This window comes from Equus przewalskii, unplaced genomic scaffold (genome assembly GCF_037783145.1).
Source record: "Equus przewalskii isolate Varuska unplaced genomic scaffold, EquPr2 ChrUn-5, whole genome shotgun sequence".
Taxonomy (NCBI): domain Eukaryota; kingdom Metazoa; phylum Chordata; class Mammalia; order Perissodactyla; family Equidae; genus Equus; species Equus przewalskii.
Genome location: NW_027228753.1, coordinates 412,194 through 429,600, shown reverse-complemented (window position 1 = coordinate 429,600; position 17,407 = coordinate 412,194). Strand labels below are relative to the sequence as shown.

The 17,407-nt window shown below is 38.9% G+C and overlaps 1 protein-coding gene across 2 annotated transcripts in view; it reads right to left on the bottom strand.

The window, feature by feature from the left end:
• Positions 1 to 2,169: 2,169 nt before the first annotated feature.
• SH2D1B (SH2 domain containing 1B) overlaps positions 2,170 to 17,407 on the bottom strand; it is a 29,726-nt gene continuing 14,488 nt past the window's right edge. Inside the window, exons 2-5 of one of the 2 annotated variants that reach the window (XR_011536881.1) lie at positions 9,552 to 9,612; positions 7,868 to 8,033; positions 5,653 to 6,228; positions 2,170 to 3,581 (exon numbers count right to left, since the gene is read on the bottom strand). Coding sequence is in view for 1 of the 2 variants with exons in the window: in XM_008535823.2 (XP_008534045.1) it covers positions 6,191 to 6,228; positions 7,868 to 8,033; positions 9,552 to 9,612 (265 nt within the window). In the remaining variant the exon portion in view is untranslated. Of the gene's footprint in view, positions 6,229 to 7,867; positions 8,034 to 9,551; positions 9,613 to 17,407 lie in introns of both variants that reach the window. The other variant, XM_008535823.2, reaches the window with a different exon arrangement.

The following is a 17,407-nucleotide window of genomic DNA, read 5'->3' as shown; positions in this document are numbered from 1 at the left end:
GGGGAGTCTTCTGCGAAGAGCTTGGGAGAGGTGTGAGACGGGTTCTCTGCACTCAGTCGTCTACAACCCAGCCCCGCCTACCTTGCCAGCTTCATCTGCCACTACTGCCTCCATGCTTCGGTACACCAGTGCCCCAAACTGCTCAGAACTGCCTCCATGCCTTTGTTCCAGGCAGTCTATCTGCCCAGTCACCCTCTGTCTGCCTTTCTCTTTCCTCTGACTTCACCAGGGTATGTTAATTCATCCTCCAAATTTCAGCTCAGGCATCCCTTCCTCCAGGATTCCTTCCTGGACATCATCCCCCAACCTGTTCTCTGCTTTTTCAGTAGCATCCTATGCATTTCTCCATCATGGCACTTGCCAAATGACGTGGAAAGTAGCTGCCTTGTGGCGTGTCTCTCCCACAAGTCTCTGAGCTCCTGAAGGGCAGGGACCGTGTCATCTTCATGTCTCACTCCTCAGTCCCCCGTGCGGCATCACAGGAGCTCTGTGACGATGTGCTTTGAACTGGACCAAACTCCAGGAACTTGTAACTCGGGAGATTTTATATATGTATGTATACATACACAATAATCAAGTGCTAAATGGTGTGGAGCAGACTAGACTGGGCTCTCACCAAGGTCCACCATAGACCAACACCACCCTTTTCAGCCCCTTTCCTCAGGGCCCCTACCCAGAGGCGGTCTCGGTACCCGATCAACAACTGCAGAGAAGGACTGAGGGAGGCCGTTTTCAAAGTGGAAAATGATTAATAGGCCAGTGGGTTGCTCATTTATCTCCAGCCAGAGTCTTCTGCTTAATTCTGCTCCCACAGGTGCCACTTTGCCACGTTGCTGGCAGAAGCAAGCACTTATGTTCAGCCTAATGTAAGAAAGGTCACACTTCAACACCAGGCACCTGCCCACCTCTGGTAGCACTTCTCACACTGCTCTGAGTTCCAATTCTTAATATTCATACTTCACCATCTGAGGCTTTGCTATTAATTGGTACTTTATTACATTTCTAAAGCTCCTATATATTCCAGGAATTGTACTGATCAATTCCCATAAATTATCTCATTTGTTTTTCTCAATAACCCTGTGAGGGAAGTCTTATTAAGCTCATTTGTCAGATACAGAGAATATCTTACTGCGTTCAAAGGGATTCACACTCGTGGTCTCATTAAACCTCATGCCCTGTGATGTAGGTGTTTCAGCCGCACATTATAGATGGGTATACTGAGATAGTGACTAAGTAGATTGCCTGAGTCTTACAACTAATCAAAGGCAGAACTAGACCTGAAGACCTAGGTTTTTAGACGTGAGGAGCAGGTGTCCCTCTCACCACACGGCTCTTCTCTGTTTCCATAACACCAGACTGATAACAAATTCCAGGAAATGTTCATGGCTGAGAAATACCTTTTTCACTTGGACCTTCAGGGGTGAATGCAATTTCATTAAACACTGAATATTCGTGTAGAATGGGAATTTAGAGAACTATTTCCAAACCCGTTCATTTTACAGAAGAGGAAACAGCAAAGACTATATAGTTTCAATGTTAATCTGTGCTGGCATGGTCTCCGATTCCCCACAGTAACCCTGTGCATAGGAGGCGTTATCCGCATTTTCTAGAGGAGGCTGACCAGAGGCTTAGGGAGTTTCAGCAACTTGTCCAATGTCGCTCTGCCAGGAAGGGACGGAGCTGAGTCTAGAGCCTCTTGACCAACACTGTGATCAACACTGGAGATTAAGCATTCAAATGAGAGGTGAGTATTGTTCTGAGAAATGTTTCAGGTTTTATAGCCAGCGAGGTTTCTCAGCACTGATTAAGAAAAAAAAGCTTGGTATGTACTTGTTTTCTTAGTGATTGTCTGACCTCTTGTGGCTGGCTTTAGGCATTGTAGTTTCTGATAACTAATTCTTGGAATAACAAAGAATATCCAAGTTGGCAAAATAATTAAATAAACTACTAAGAATTAAAGATATTTAAATCATAATAAAAGTCTTCTTCCTTTCTTCACCAGAGTCTCAAACTCAGTTTTATGAGAATACTAATACACTTTCAAGAAACAGATAATTCTTACCTTACGAAGTTGTTGCACAAGATAGAAAAAGGCGAGGCTGTTTAATTCACTCTATATGATTAGTATAATCATGACTCAGTAAATTATAGTCCTATTTAGTTTATGAATTTTCATGCAAAAAATATTTAATAAAATATTAACTTACTGAATCCAACAATTTATTAAATATGATACAACATGATCAAGTTAAGTAATGCAAGGATGGTACAGTATCAGCAATTTTATCAATGTAATTTACTCCTATAATGGAGGGAAGATAGAAGGAATGTGACTATCTCAATAGATGCAGAAACAAATCACTTAATACATTTCTAAACTTTTCTGATAAAAACTCAATAGCCTTCTCAAAGGCTACAGCAAACATTATGCTTAAATGGAGAAATGTTCTAAGCATTCCATAATACTGGGGACAACACAAGAACGCGCATCATCCTAGTGACTACTGTTTAATGTATACTGGAGGTCCTGGCTAATCAAGTAAACACAGAGAGTAAATAAGACACGTAAGTATTGATAGGAAAGAGAACAAAATGTTACTATTTACAGCGACAAAATCATTTACATAGAATTTACAATTCAATTTACAATAGAATCAACAGGTAAACCAGTAAGTCTAATGAAAGTGTAAACATTTTTCTACTGCCATAGCCTGCTAGAAATGTAATAAAACATAAGACATAATTTATAACAACTAAAAATAAAGAATGAATTCAACAGAATATACAAGACTTCTATGGTGAAAATTTATGATTCCATTAAAGAACAAAAAGGATGACCTGAGTAAATAGATGTAACGTGTGTATGCATGAGAAAACATCACAAGAATGTCACTTGTCCCCTAATTACTCTACAAATTCATCGCAAGTTCATTCAAAATTCCAGCAAGATGTTTTGAGCAACTTAACATATTTATCCTGAAATGTATATGGAGGAATCAAGGTCCAGGAATACCCTACCAGATAATAAGACACTACAAAATCAGGGCATTGGAACCATTGTGATGTATTATAAAGGAGGAACCATAAATCAGAGGGAGGAAAATGAATTATTAAGCAGGTTGAAATGGGAAAATTACCTCAATATGTGTGGAGAAATACGAAGTTGGATTCGTACCATATGCAAAGGTTAAACCCAGATTCATCATTTATTTAACAAATACTTATTGAGCATCTGCTATACATGAAGGACTTTTCTAGACACTGGGGATATGTCAGTTAAAAAGGCAAAAGTCCTTGTCATCATTAAAACTCTGTAGAGGGTAAAAGTATAAAGCTAGTAGAAGAAAATGTAAGATAATTTTTTTCATGATCTTGGAGCGGGGAAGGTCTTAAAAAACAAGAATCAAAAAAAGCACTTGATGGATTTGATTACATCATAATTAAATATGAGTGCACTTTATGACCCACCCATATAGTCCAGAGGAACTTTCTTACACTTCCATAAAGAGACTTGCACGAGGTTGCTTGTCACAGTGTTGTTTCTGGTAGCAGAGAATTGGAACGAACTTGGCTGTCTATCTCTAGAGGAATGGATAAGCAAAATGTGGTGGATGAGTACTATGGAATACCATGCATCAGACAGCAGCACTGAATTAGATGTACACTCAACAATATGAAATAGAACCAAACATAACACTGAGTGAAAATAGTAATAACAGAACTGGAGCAGTAGCACCATATCATGTATGTAAATATAAAAGGTATATATTCACAAGCAATACTGTATATTCTACAAGGGTGCGTGTATACCGAGTGCATATATCAAATAGTATAGAGCTGGTTCCATTGGAGTGAGAATTAGGGATGAAGGGAAGAAAAAGGAAATAAAACAAAAAGAAGGATCTTGTGTGGATTTATGGTGATAGTGAGTTAAGAACTAAGGAAAGTGATTAACTCAACTCTCCATACCTAAATCAAAAAGAGAAAGAGAAAGAGAAAGATTTTTCTTCCTGTAATTGTTACGAGATGAGATTAGAATCCAGTGATCCTTGAATTGGAAGGTATCTTGGCAGTCAGGCAGTCTAATGTCTACTCAGGACAGGAATAATTTCTCCCACATTCTTGGAAAGTACTACCCTCCACTCGAACTACAACAGAGGGCAGACTGTTAGGGTGTAGGATAGCTCTAGTGGGTTCAGAATTCTTTCTTGTATTGGGCTAAAACTGCCCTCCTGTAGACACCAACCGTTGGTCTGAGTTCTGCTGTCAGGCATTGTACCTGGTTGGTCTTCACCCTCTTTTACAGAACAACATTTCAAACCCTGGAAATAGCTGTTCTAATTTATTGTCTTCCCTCTTCTGGTCCCATGTACTCAGCTCTTTCAGCTGTTCTTCACGTGACCTGTTCAAGGTCTTCTAAAAAATTTCAGGGATTTATAGCTTGACATCAACATCAGCTATTAAATGTGGCTTGCTCGTTTGAGAAATGTACTGAAATCCATCTGGGGACCAAGCATCGTGCAAGGTGCTATGCCTGGGTGCTCAGAAAAAAGGAAATCACTTCTACAAGAGTTATAATTGAAAGAGCTCGAACTAATAGTCTTGTTCTAGCAGATTTTGAAATGTATAAATCTCCACCATCCGGAATGAATGATCATATTTTATATATTGATTCATTCAGCCATGAATTCAAAAAATACTCACTGAACATGTATTCTGTGCCAAGGATTGCTGTAGGCTCTGGAAACTGGGACATTCTTTTTTGTACCATAGAGAATCAAAGACCTAAGATCAAAACCTGGGGAGCAGGCCCGCTTCTGGTGTCCTTTACTAAACCAACTAGCAGGATTAGGATTTGGCTGCCCCAGCTCTCTGAATACGGCTGCATTTCATTTCTTCTCTACTTAGCAGTAGCTACGTATTGCTGTGACCCACAAACTCACACTTCGGGATTCCAGCCACAATGTCCGTTTGTGTTGTTTGGTAGTCTAGAGCTCCTCTCTTTAATAACTTTGAAAGATAAGGCCAGTGGGGTGAAATGAATAACTATAGTTTGAAGATGTGCGAGAGAATGGGCATCAAATTTGGTACATTCCACACTAACCAGGTCTTTATTAAAATTTTGAACTAGGAGAAAAATTCAAAGGGCCTTAGAATCAATTCCACAAACCCTTCAGGAATGTGCTTCCAGTCAGTAGCTTCTATGAACTGGGCATAGCTCTGTGCAGCACACATTTCTACACACTGTGCAGGATACAAAGGAGACTCAACCGTGCTTTGGTAGCACTTAACACTTAGTTGGGAACAAGAAGCACACATAGGAGAATATCTTAAAAATCCCACACACATCACTGTACAGAACCACATCCATGCTGCTGAAGTGGTTGGTGCACAAACGAAATCAGGCAAAATCAGGGAGAAAGTGGGTTCAGGGAAATGTTTGGCAGGAAAATCGAGATTACAAAGAAGGAGAAGAGTTAGAAGGTGAGTAGCCCAGGCTGGAGGGAGAAAGGCACTCACGTGGATCTGGGCCACCACATGACCAAGACCAGTACAGACCAGGCAGGTGCAGAGAGTGTGTCAGCTGTTTGGGGAGGCTGGGCCCCGATCCCTTACTGATGTTATATACATCTCCATCACTCCAGGACTTACCACCTCCACTGGGCACAACCAGGCTCAGCAGAGAGGTTGGGGCAGTGTGTATCGCCCCACCCAGACACTTGTTTTGTAGATGAAGAAATGGAGACCTAGAGAGAGGAAGAGGTTTGTCCAAAGTCAGATAGCCACAGGACTGGAACTCAGGCTCCTAACTCGCGGCCAAGTGCGTTCTCTTCTGTATCAAGCAGCCCCTCTGGTTGCCTGATTGGAGGGAGGATGTCAACGACGATGTAGTGATAGTACCTTTAACAAGTCAAGGAAATAGGTTCAGACTGTCCTATCCCAAGAAAGAAGAGTAAGAGGGGAAAAGAGGTTTTGAAGCTGCTCGTGGTGTATGCATGAGACGCAGGGACACGGGGAGTGATTTCTCTGAAGCTGGTGGACAGAACCTCTTCAGTCACCCAGACCAGGAGAGTCTGAATTGTCCTCTAAAGGTCAGCCTTCCAGATCTACATCTGCAGGAGAAGCAGGGTCACCAGTGAGAGCTGTCACCCTGTCTCTTCTCTAATTGCTTTGTCCGGAATTCTTATCTTCAAGGCAAGACATCCACATAATCACTGTTACTGTTCCCTGGGGAAAAAAAGAAGACCACCGTTGAGGCTCAACACCCAGGAGTCACATTGACCAACCGTGCTCAAGGAAAGAAGACCTCTGCCCAGCCACAGGGTGATCTTGATGACACATCAAAGTGACATTTTCAAGGTCTGGGGTACCACAGGTAGTTCTGCTGGCAAAATAGGGGATCTCTTTATAAGTCAATCATCAGAGTTTCCAGAGGCACTAGATGCCTCCATTCACCAGCAGAAAACCTGTGCCTCCCACAGAGTGAGAATATCTGAATCTTGTTGTCAGGAGGCCAAGAGAAGGAGAGAAAGAAGATGAGGCCAATGGGCAAATGGTCCCCCTTTGGTAGCTGAGGATTTGAGAGCTCACTCTGGCAGGGCTGACCAAGCATAGAGAGTTGGTGTGGCGAGGCTCTCTCCCAGTTCTTGGGAAAGATCTCTAAAGTGTTCTCTTCTTGGCATTTGTGATTATTTTATCCGTGCAACCATGGTGCAAATACTGCCACCACTCTAAGCACCCTCAGCAACTCATCTGGGTTTGCCTAAGGGCCGCAGCACAGGCACATTCTGGGGTTTCTAGCTCTGCCCCCTTTAATACTTTTTTCTTCTTTAAGTGTTGGTGGAAAAGGGCCATGGGACTACATCTGCAGCTGAGCCAATAGGAAGTGACTTTGTATGTACATGGCTGCACACTCCCCAGCATGGTGGGAGCGGGACAGAGAAACAACGGTAGAGGAGTTGTTTTTATTTTAGTCATTAAAAAGCCATGCTTAGTCTTGTTGGGGAGGTGAGAAGTTGCTGTGGCAGCCTAAAGGGCGATTTCATTGTAGACAAAGTTGAACGGGCGTGGGGTGATTTCAGGCTCCCTGGAACTCGCTGTCCTCTGCTTTCTCCCTAGCTAGCACATCTGCTTCCATCACCATCGCCTGCCCACTGATAACTGAAATCCCTTTAATTGAGAATATAACCATGCATCCATCATGAGAAAACTGAGTTAGATTGTAAATGTCTCAGGAAGTCTGAGTTAAATTCAAACTAGGCTGTAAGTGAAATATACTAGATTATTTTCTGAGAGTGGATTTCAAGGGCTGCGGGTAAGTAAGAGTAGCTGCCCATGACATGATTTGAGAGGCCTCAGCACAGGTTCCCTGCACTCAGATTTACCAACCATCTCTCATTTTCCACCATGGCCTAATACCTTTACGGATATATCTGAAATAATTTGTGCCCTAATACTATATAAATGAACGCTTAGCAAATATTGAGCAAAATGTAACAAGATGAGCCATGGGGAGAGGTTGAAGCAATTTTCTCATTTGAAAATTATGCTAATGTGTCCATCTATTCCCGAACTTGTGTGGTTTGCACAAGGTCACAGGCTGAGTGTGAAGCCAGCTCTTCCAGAGGGCTCAGGAACCACTCTTGCTCCCCTGGCTGTCTATGCACTGAGAGTTTCTATATGTTGGCCACCTCAGGGGCTCAAAGACACCACTTCTCAACAAGGTGGAAAGTGCTCTTAGGAGGGGAAGCCTTTTGGAGATAACGCAATAAAAAATAAGGCTTTTATCTGTTTTGATTCTACAAAGTAGGCCAGTGGTGGAAATGGGACTAAGGTTCCTTTCTGATCCCTGTTTGAGAGTTTTTACCAAAACTATCATCCAACTTTATCGTCGATCTTCTCCATCTCGGTCTGGGGCTGGTTCTCTTTATCGGCTTTGAAAGGTGAACCACCAGCCCTTGATTTGGTTTTTCAAATTTGGAGATCAATTCCCTCAGGTTTGGAAAGATCTGTTTTCGGGCGCCTTCCACAGTCTGCAAAAATACAAGGAGGAGATCACTCATCATCGTGCAATTGTGTGAAATGTAACACTTCTCAAAACAGCGGTTTTCTGGGCGGCCTCTGAGCTGGCAAAGCAAAAACAAGTTGCCAGCAGTTTATGCTTAAGAGCTCACACCAATTGCAATACACAAAAACGCTTGTTTTTAAGACAACCTCTGACTTGAGCTACTCTGAGTAAACAGGATTAGCAATCAAGGGACCACCTCAGTCTGCAGTATTGAGTGAGCCCCATCCTTGAAATGCCTGGCCATGTCTGAGTACTAACTGATTTGGAGGGTTCTCTGTTTTGTCTAGAGTATTAAGGAATTATCCAGAATTTCCCAAAGTATGCACAACAAACAAACATTTTTAAATAAGTTGTTTTTTAGAAGACATTTTATTTTGAAATAATTTCAGACTTGAAGAAAAGTTACAAAAATATATTTTCAATTTCCATCTATATGCTTCACTCACATCCCAAATGTTATTTTATTATATTTGCTTTTTCTTCTCTCTTTCTAAATATATAAACATATATATGTATATATCTATGTCCATATATATATATATATACATAAAATATTCTTTTAAAAAAACCTTTTTAACCCTAAACACGTCAGTATTTCTTAAAAAAGCAAGGATGTTACATACCCACTCTACAATGATTAGAATGAGGAAATTGATCTTGATGCAATACTATATTTACTAATCTATAGACCTTATTCAAATTTTGTCCATTTGCCTCAATAATGTCCTTTTATAGCAAAAGAAAAATTTCCTATGTATGTATGTATGTGTGTGTGTGTTTGGGGATCATTGTATGTTCTAAACTCTTTCAGATATTCACAATGAACATTAGCATATTGACGATGCTGAGAAATCTTGCAGTAAAAAATCTATTTAACCCTGTGTGCTAGTGTTTCAGAAAGATTATTTCCGAATTCTCTGTTAGTAATTAAAGATTCAGTTACATTGGTTATACTCTGCTCCCTAAGCCAGAGAAGTAAATTCAAAAGGAGCAAAACAGTTTTGCTGCTTACCTCTCAGTAAACCAGAAAAATTAAAGGAATTCCCAAGACTGCTAGTTGACTGTGGCTTCCCTTTGTATTTTCATACGACTATGGAGCCCACTTGACTTCCCAGACTTTCAGACCTGTCCCCACCTTCCCTTTCTACCTCCATCCTGGTCATTGTTTAGTCTTCTAATTCAACAGTGGTCATACATGGAGTCCAGGTTGGTGCGTTTGCCCACTAGAGGAACCAGGGTCACATGCCTCTACAATTTTGAATAACAGCCTTGGTTATTAAAAAATAGGACCAGACTCATGTCTTCCTATGTCTCTCAGAGAAAGACAAGATTAGCTCTTGATCTGACTCTAACTGTGCATGGCCCTTCCCTTTTTAGAATGCCTTCACATGGCCACATCTCATATTCAAGAGGTAATCTCAGGTTCTTCCCTCCCAACTTTTTGTCATTGTTGTCGTTGCAGGAGTTCTTATTATATTCTTACCTGTATAATGTACCCATATTTCTCTTTGAAGATTCGGTATGTGTAGACAAAACTTTTAAACCTGTGGAAAGATGACTGTGTGAATCATAACATTCTTATAAGCAAAACCACATAACCTATACCACTATATTTTGCGTGCAACGCCTTTGTCAATCTTGGATCCCGAAAAGAAACTGATCGTTTTCAGGCTTTCTCATCTGTGAGACTTTGAAAGAGACAGAGGTTTTGAAATGAGGACCTTTGTTCTGGTGGTGGAAGTCTAGGCTGTAGCAAAGAGCATAAGGAGACAGAATTTACAATCTCCAAGTTCTTGGTGCTTCTCGCTAGTTTTTTCACTCAGCTCTAAGTCGAAACAACAAACTAAACACCATTGAGCCATTCCTATATTGTTTATTAAATGATGTGTCAATCTCATTAGAGGGAGCATCACTAAAATGGAGAAGGTTGGGAATTTTGTCCAATGAAGTGATTGCGCTCTTGCTCCTCATTGGAACAGGAACCACTGTCTAGGTAAGCTAACCAGAATTTAGATAACAGATCCAATCTATCAACTTCTGAAACAAGAAATAGCATACCTTACCATAGTTCTTCAATTCCAAAATATCATCAATCGTAAGATACAGTATCAATTTAATGATAGCTTTCCAGGAGAAAAATGCATATGTTAAATATCTTTAAATATGTTCTGATTCCACAGAAATATTAAAATGTAAAAAATGAGAATCAAAGACATTGACATGAGGTTCAAATTATCTGATTGATCCCCTCCTACTTGCATCCATGTCGAAGAATCAAATGACTGATCTTTTGACTGAATTGGGAAGTCAGACACTACGTATGGTTTTAAGGTGCAGGAGACTTCATTGCTGTCTGTCTGGAGACTTCAGCAATTGACTTCCCAATCCCAAGTTTTTGTGGAGTTTCCTAAGGCCGGAATAAGCCAGTGGGTGTCCCCAAATCACATGGCAAGCACCAAAAAGTTTTATGTGAGTCCTTGTCCCCATGTGACAAAGTATCCCACAGTCTGGGAAGACGTCTCAAAAACGTCTCTTCACAGAAATATTGTTCAAATAAGAATCCAAACAAGGTCCATACATGCCATTTGATTGATCACACAGTTTTCTGAAACCCAACTATCATACATCCTATGTTAGATTCCTAAGTAAATGACTTTATTTTTAAGTACATTGCTGTATTATCAGCCTGAGAAAATCTTCACTAGAGGAGAATGAAAGAATAAAACAAATGGAAGTTCTATGTTAATTAGTCCATAAGCCATACACTTCAAGTTGGAAAGAAAGACATTGCTCAAATACGGTCTTATTTTTTGCAAAGTATTTTTAATGAAATAACAAGCCACATTGCAACAATGCTTTACAAGAACTTGTGATACCTATATGCATTTATTGTGGAATGTTTACCAAAAAAAAAAACGCTATAAAAGATTACATAGCAGTGAGATTAGTATCCATATTATATGACTATGATATTATTGGGTAACTTCATTTTTAATACTTGCTGTTCTAATTACTATTTTATATATGCCATTTATAAAACTTTTAAGAGAAACATGGCTTCTCAGCGTGCATTTACACTAAAGAGAGGTGAAAGAATCATGCTTCCCCTAGGTCTCCTGCCCCCATCACCAGTGATGACGGGGGAGCCCTTCCTTAACCCCCAACACTTGCAGTCTTGCTTCCACTCTCTCTGCCTTAAATCCATTGGGCTAATCTCATCATGCCCTTTATCTCTGTTTGTCGGTCATTTACAAGGACCCCAGTATTGCAGGTCATCTTTTTATCCTGTTTTCTAATCCTGCGAGGCTCTGCACACCCTCTGTTGTGTTCCTTTCTCCCCAGCTCCTGAAATCCTTCCACTGTGCTCTCTGGAATTCAAAGTCGACCATCATCAAAATCCCCCAACTCTTTAACATGTTCTCTAATTGTCCCTGTCACCTTCTTGCTCTAAAGGAAACTTGACTCTGCTCTGAGGACACCACTTCCCCTGCACCCCTCTAAAAGGCTGCTGCTGCGTCCCACGGCTCTCTCAACTGCAGGGCCTAGAGGTGAGGCCAGTGTTCTCCTTGCTCTATGGTTCTTCACTGTGGTTTCGCTTCTTCCTCCAAATCCTCAGCTCTGAGTTTCATGTGATTAGATTATATCACTTACTACCCCTCATTGTTGCTGACATCTCCTGATCCCTGGGTTATTGTCACTCATTTCTCCAGGTTTTAGCTCCTAGCTCACTGTAACTATCTTCAATACTATTTCTGCCTAACTTTTCAGCAATTTCAATTCACGTGTATCTTATCCTTCTACACTCCAATTTCTCAGTTCCTTGAATTCCTCTCCTCCAGTGATTTTGTCCTCCACCTACATCAGCCACTCACTCCCACGTTCATAACTAGGACTGGCTACATAATTTATGGGGCCCAGGGCAAAATGAAGATGTAAGGCCCCTTGTTAAAAATTACTAGGAATTTCAAGATGGTGACAGCAAAGCATTAAACCAAGTACTGGGCATAGGTTGAAGCTAGTCCTGCTCATAACTTTGACCTTGTAATTGCCAGTAACTGCAACTCTTTCATGATGTGAATTTCATGTATTCCACTCTCTTTACCCTACTTCCCATCTTTCCAGATCCCTTCCTCTAGTATGCTGACCCCAAGAATCCCTTGATTGCATAGACCCTCCAATCCATTGATCCTACCACTTTTCACTGTTTCTCACTTCTTCACTCCCTTCTTTACCCAGGTAAATTGCTTGTCCACCATTATAATATACTCCTTTACCATCTTTCACTTTATTTACTCCATTAGCAAAACCAAAACCCTGATTAAGCCCAGCTCTCTACAGCCATATGCAGCTGGGGAGAAATACGCAGCTATGTTGACTGATCTCACTTTAGATAATGATCACAAACGTCAAGTGGGCTCTTGGCCTTCAGGCAATAATTTTCTTTCATATTCTTCTCAACAATGATTCTACACCATCTCCTTTCTTCTTAAATCCTCAACACATCACTCTTAACTGATAATTTCACTGAGAAATGATTAAAGCAATCAGAAGAGAATTTCCAGAGTCCCGTCATTACACCTATTAGCAAACACATTTGTATACTCTGCCTTTATTACAATAGATGAACTTTGCATGTGGCTCTCTAAAGCTAATCCCTCCCATCTCCACTGGATGCGATCTGCTTTAATCTATTCAAGGCCATAGTTCTACCAATTTTTTCCTCTTTCTCTCAAATCATTAATTATTATCCTTTACACAACAGCCAGAGTGGTCCTTTAAAAAATGTGAGTCAGAGCGAGGTCCAAGATGCTAGTGTAGGAAGATCCTGAACTCATCTCCTCCCACGGACGCACTGAATCTACAGCTACATATGGCTCATTTCCTTCTAAAGAAGATCTGAAAACAAGGTGAACTGTTTCTCCACAACAAAGGATAAAAGGACCACATGAGAGAGGTAAAACAGGCAGAGACATGGTAACGGTAGTAGGTCAAACACTTATAAAGGTACTATGAAGGTTAAAAGACAAAAGTAGTAAAGTTAATTAAAACTACAATAATTAGTTAAGGATATATACAATAAAAAGACGTAAAATGTCACATCAAAAACAAAATATGTGTGTGGAGGAGGTAAAAATGTAGAGGTTTGGAATGTGTTAAAATTTAAGAGGCTATCAACTTAAAATAGACTGATATATACAAAAATAATATGTGTGCACTTCATGGTAACCACAAAACAAAAATGTGTAATAAATACACAAAAGAAAGCGAGAAAGGAATCTAAACACAACATTAAAGCAAATCATCAAAACACAAGGAGAGAAAGAAGGAAAAGAAAGGAAGTCAGAGGAACTACAAAAACAGCCAGAAAACCAATAAAAAAAATGGCAATAGGTACACACCTATCAATAATTACTTTAAATGTAAGTGGACTAAATTCTCCAATCAAAAGACATAGAGTGGTTGTGTAACTGCTAATCACACATTGCTGATTATTAACCTATAAGGTAACCAAGCTATTGTACAAAGGCCACAGGGACAGGTTTGAACATATCTAAGCAGGTTCTCAAATCTGACATGAAACTTTGTTGACATTAGAATGAGTTATTTTCCAGGAAGCAAAAGGGATAGGAAAGCCACCAGAGACCAAAACCCATTGTTAAGGAAGGAAATAATTTTGGACCTTGTGGGCAGAAAATAAGATGAGAAGTCTGGAGAATGGATGCCAGACATAGCCTGACCCCCTTCTTATTCTCCCCTCCTCCCTATATAACAGCCTCAAGATTTTGTGCTTGCTTAGATGATCTTTGGGACATGAGTCCAACATCTTCTGATTTTGCTAGCTAATTGAATAAATCCCTTTCTCAACCACTGACTCATCTTGGAATTGATTGGCATCAGGTTACAGTGAGCAGAACGAGCCTTTTCTTGGTTACAGTTGAACAGATAAAAAATCAAGACTCATCTATATACTGTCTATAAGAGACTCACTTCAGAAGTAAGAACAAACACAAATTGAAAGTGAAGGGATAGTAAAAGATATTCTATGCAATTGCAAATGAAAAGAAAACTGGTGTAGCTATACTCATATCAGACAAAATAGATGTTAAAACAAAGACTGTAATAAAAGACAAAGAAGGGCATTACATAATGATAAAGGGGTCAATCCAGCAAGAATATATAACATTTACAAATATATATGCACCAACATAGGAGCACCAAAATATATAAAGCAAATGTTAACAGACCTAAAGGGAGAAATTGACAGGAATACAATAATAGCAGGGGACTTTAACATCTCACTTACATCAATGGATAGATGATCCAGACAGAAAATCAATAAAGAAACACCAGCCTTAAATGTATCATTAGATCAAATGGACTTAATAGATACATACAGAACATTCCACCCAAAAGCAGCGGAATACATATTCTTCTCAAGTGCACATGGAACATTCTTCAGGATAGATCACATGTTACGATACAAAATGAGTCTCAATAAATTCAAGAAGATTGAAATCATATCAAGTATCTTTTCCAACCACAATGGTATGAAACTAGAAATCAGTTATAAAAGAAAACTGGAAAAACTACAACTATATGGTGATTAAGCAACATGTGACTGAAGAAATACTGGGTCATAAAAGAAATCAAAGGAAAAATCAAAAAATACTAGAGACGAATGAAAACAGAAATATGACATACCAAAATCTAAGGGATGTGGTAAATGTGGTTCTAAGAGGGAAGTTCATAGCAATACAGGCTTACCTCAAGAAATAAGAAAATCACAAATAAAAAAATCCATCTTTATGCTTAAAGGAACTAGAAAAAAAAGAACAAACAAAGTCCAAAGTTAGTAGAAGGAAGGAAATAATAAAGATCAGAATGGAACTAAATGAAATAGAGACTAAAAAGACAATAGGAAAGATTAGTGTAGCTAAGAGCTGGTTCTTTGAAGAGATAAACAAAATTGACAAACTTTTAGCTAGACTCACTGAGAAAAGAAGATAGAGGGCTCAAATAAATAAAATCAGAAATGAAAGAGAAGTTACAACTGATACCACAGAAATACACAGGATCATAAGAGATTACTGTGAACAACTGTATATCACCAAAGTGGACAACCTAGAAGAAATGGATAAATTCCTAGAAACATACAGTCTTCCAAGACTGAATCATGATGAAATAGAAAATCTGAATAGACCAATTACTAGTAAGGAGATTGAATCGTAATCAAAAACCTCCCAACGAACAAAACTCCATGACTAGATGGTTTCACAGGTGAATTCTACCAAACATTCAAAGAATAGTGCCTATCCTTCTCAAACTCTTCCAAAATATTGAAGAGGAGGGAATGCTTCCAAACTCATGTTACAAGACCAGCATCAGTCTGATACCAAAACTAGATAAGGGCACCACAAAAAAAGAGAAAATTACAGGCCAATATCCCTGATGAACATAGATGCAAAAATCCTCAACAAAACATTAGCTAACCAAATTCAACAATACATTAAAAGGATCATACACTATGATCAAATGGGATTTGTTCCAGGGATGTATGGATAGTTCAATATCTGTAAATCAATTACCATAATATACCACATTAACAAAATGAAAGATAAAAATCATATAATCATCTCAATAGATAAGTAAGTCATGGGAATATGATGTACAACATGGGGAATATAGTCAATAATATTTTATTAACTTTGCATGGTGGCAGATGGTAACTAGACTTTTTGTGATGATCATTGCACAGCATATACAAATGCCAAATCACTGTATTATACACCTGAAACTAACAAAATATTGTAAGTCAATTATACTTCAATAGTAAAAAAATGTGAGTCAGATTACGCTACTCCTCTGCACAAAAATCTGGTCAATTTTAAAGAAGAAAAATAAGATTGGCTATGTGTTTGTTTGTGGTAGCGGTGAGGGGGCAGTGTTTCTGTCTTAACGGGTCTCAATTCTTCTTATAAAGCTATAATTAACCTATCAAGGACCTGGTTCCAGAGTAGAAAAGATATTAATGGAATAAAATAGAAAGCCTAGAAACAAACCCATGTATGTATGAAAACTTGCTATGTGATAGAGTTGGCACAGCTGATCAGTGACAATGGGATGGACTATTTGTTAAATGGCAATGGCAATGTTATCATGTGGAAACAGATAAAATTGGATCCCTACCTCACACTCTAATTGAAGACCCAATTATGAAAAAACAAAACATTCAGCTTAGGAGAAACAAATGTAAGTGAACAACTTAATGACCTTGAGTTAAGGAAGGAGTTCTTAAATCACAAAAAGTACAAGCTGTAAGAAAAGATTAATAAACTTACTATATTAAAATTAAAACTTCTGTTTATCTAAATATACCATTATCAAAGTGAAAAGTCCACTGACTGAGAGAAAACAATTGCAACAATAATATACAATAAGAACACTAGTGTACAACAAGGAAAAGACAAACGGAATGGCCAATAAAAGTATGAAAAGATGCAGGGCTGGCCCCGTGGCCGAGTGGTTAAGTTTGCGTGCTCCGCTGCAGGCGGCCCAGTGTTTCGTTGGTTCGAATCCTGGGTGTGGACACGGCACTGCTCATCAAACCACGCTGAGGCAGCATCCCACATGCCACAACTAGAAGGACCCACAACGAAGAGTATACAACTATGTACCGGGGGGCTTTGGGGAGAAAAAGGAAAAAAAATAAAATCTTTACAGAAAAAAAAAGTATGAAAAGATGCTTCACTTCACTGTGAATCAGGGAGAAACAAATTAAACCACAATTAGATATCATTTCATATCAGATTGGCAAAGATTTAAGAGTTTGCTAATGAGAAATATTGACTGTTATGTGGAGCTATACAAAGTTTTATATACTACTAATGGCAATGTAATTAGATACTAATGTCTTAGGGAGCAATCTGGCAAAATTTAGTAAAGCTGAAATGTGTACAATCTATGAGCCCAAATATCTGCTCTTTGAGATTGCAATATTGGAACAAAACTGAAATGCCAATATTTTATTATTTATTAAAAGCAAAGATCATTGAATGTAAGTATTTAATAAAAATTGTAAATATATTATAAAATATCAAGTAAATGTAAATATTGAAAATACATATTTTCTAATATGAATGATAATTAGATTAAATTAATTAAAATATATTATTCAAAAAATGATAAATTAAACACTTTATAAAACCTATTAAATTAAAAGTAATAATGAAAAATTTGAAATAAAATAGCTTTTTTTAGTGCAATTTTGAGATAAAGAGGGAGGGATGAGGGCAGGAGAGGGAAGGAGCAGGGAGAGAGGGTGTATCAGTGGCGTCTTCA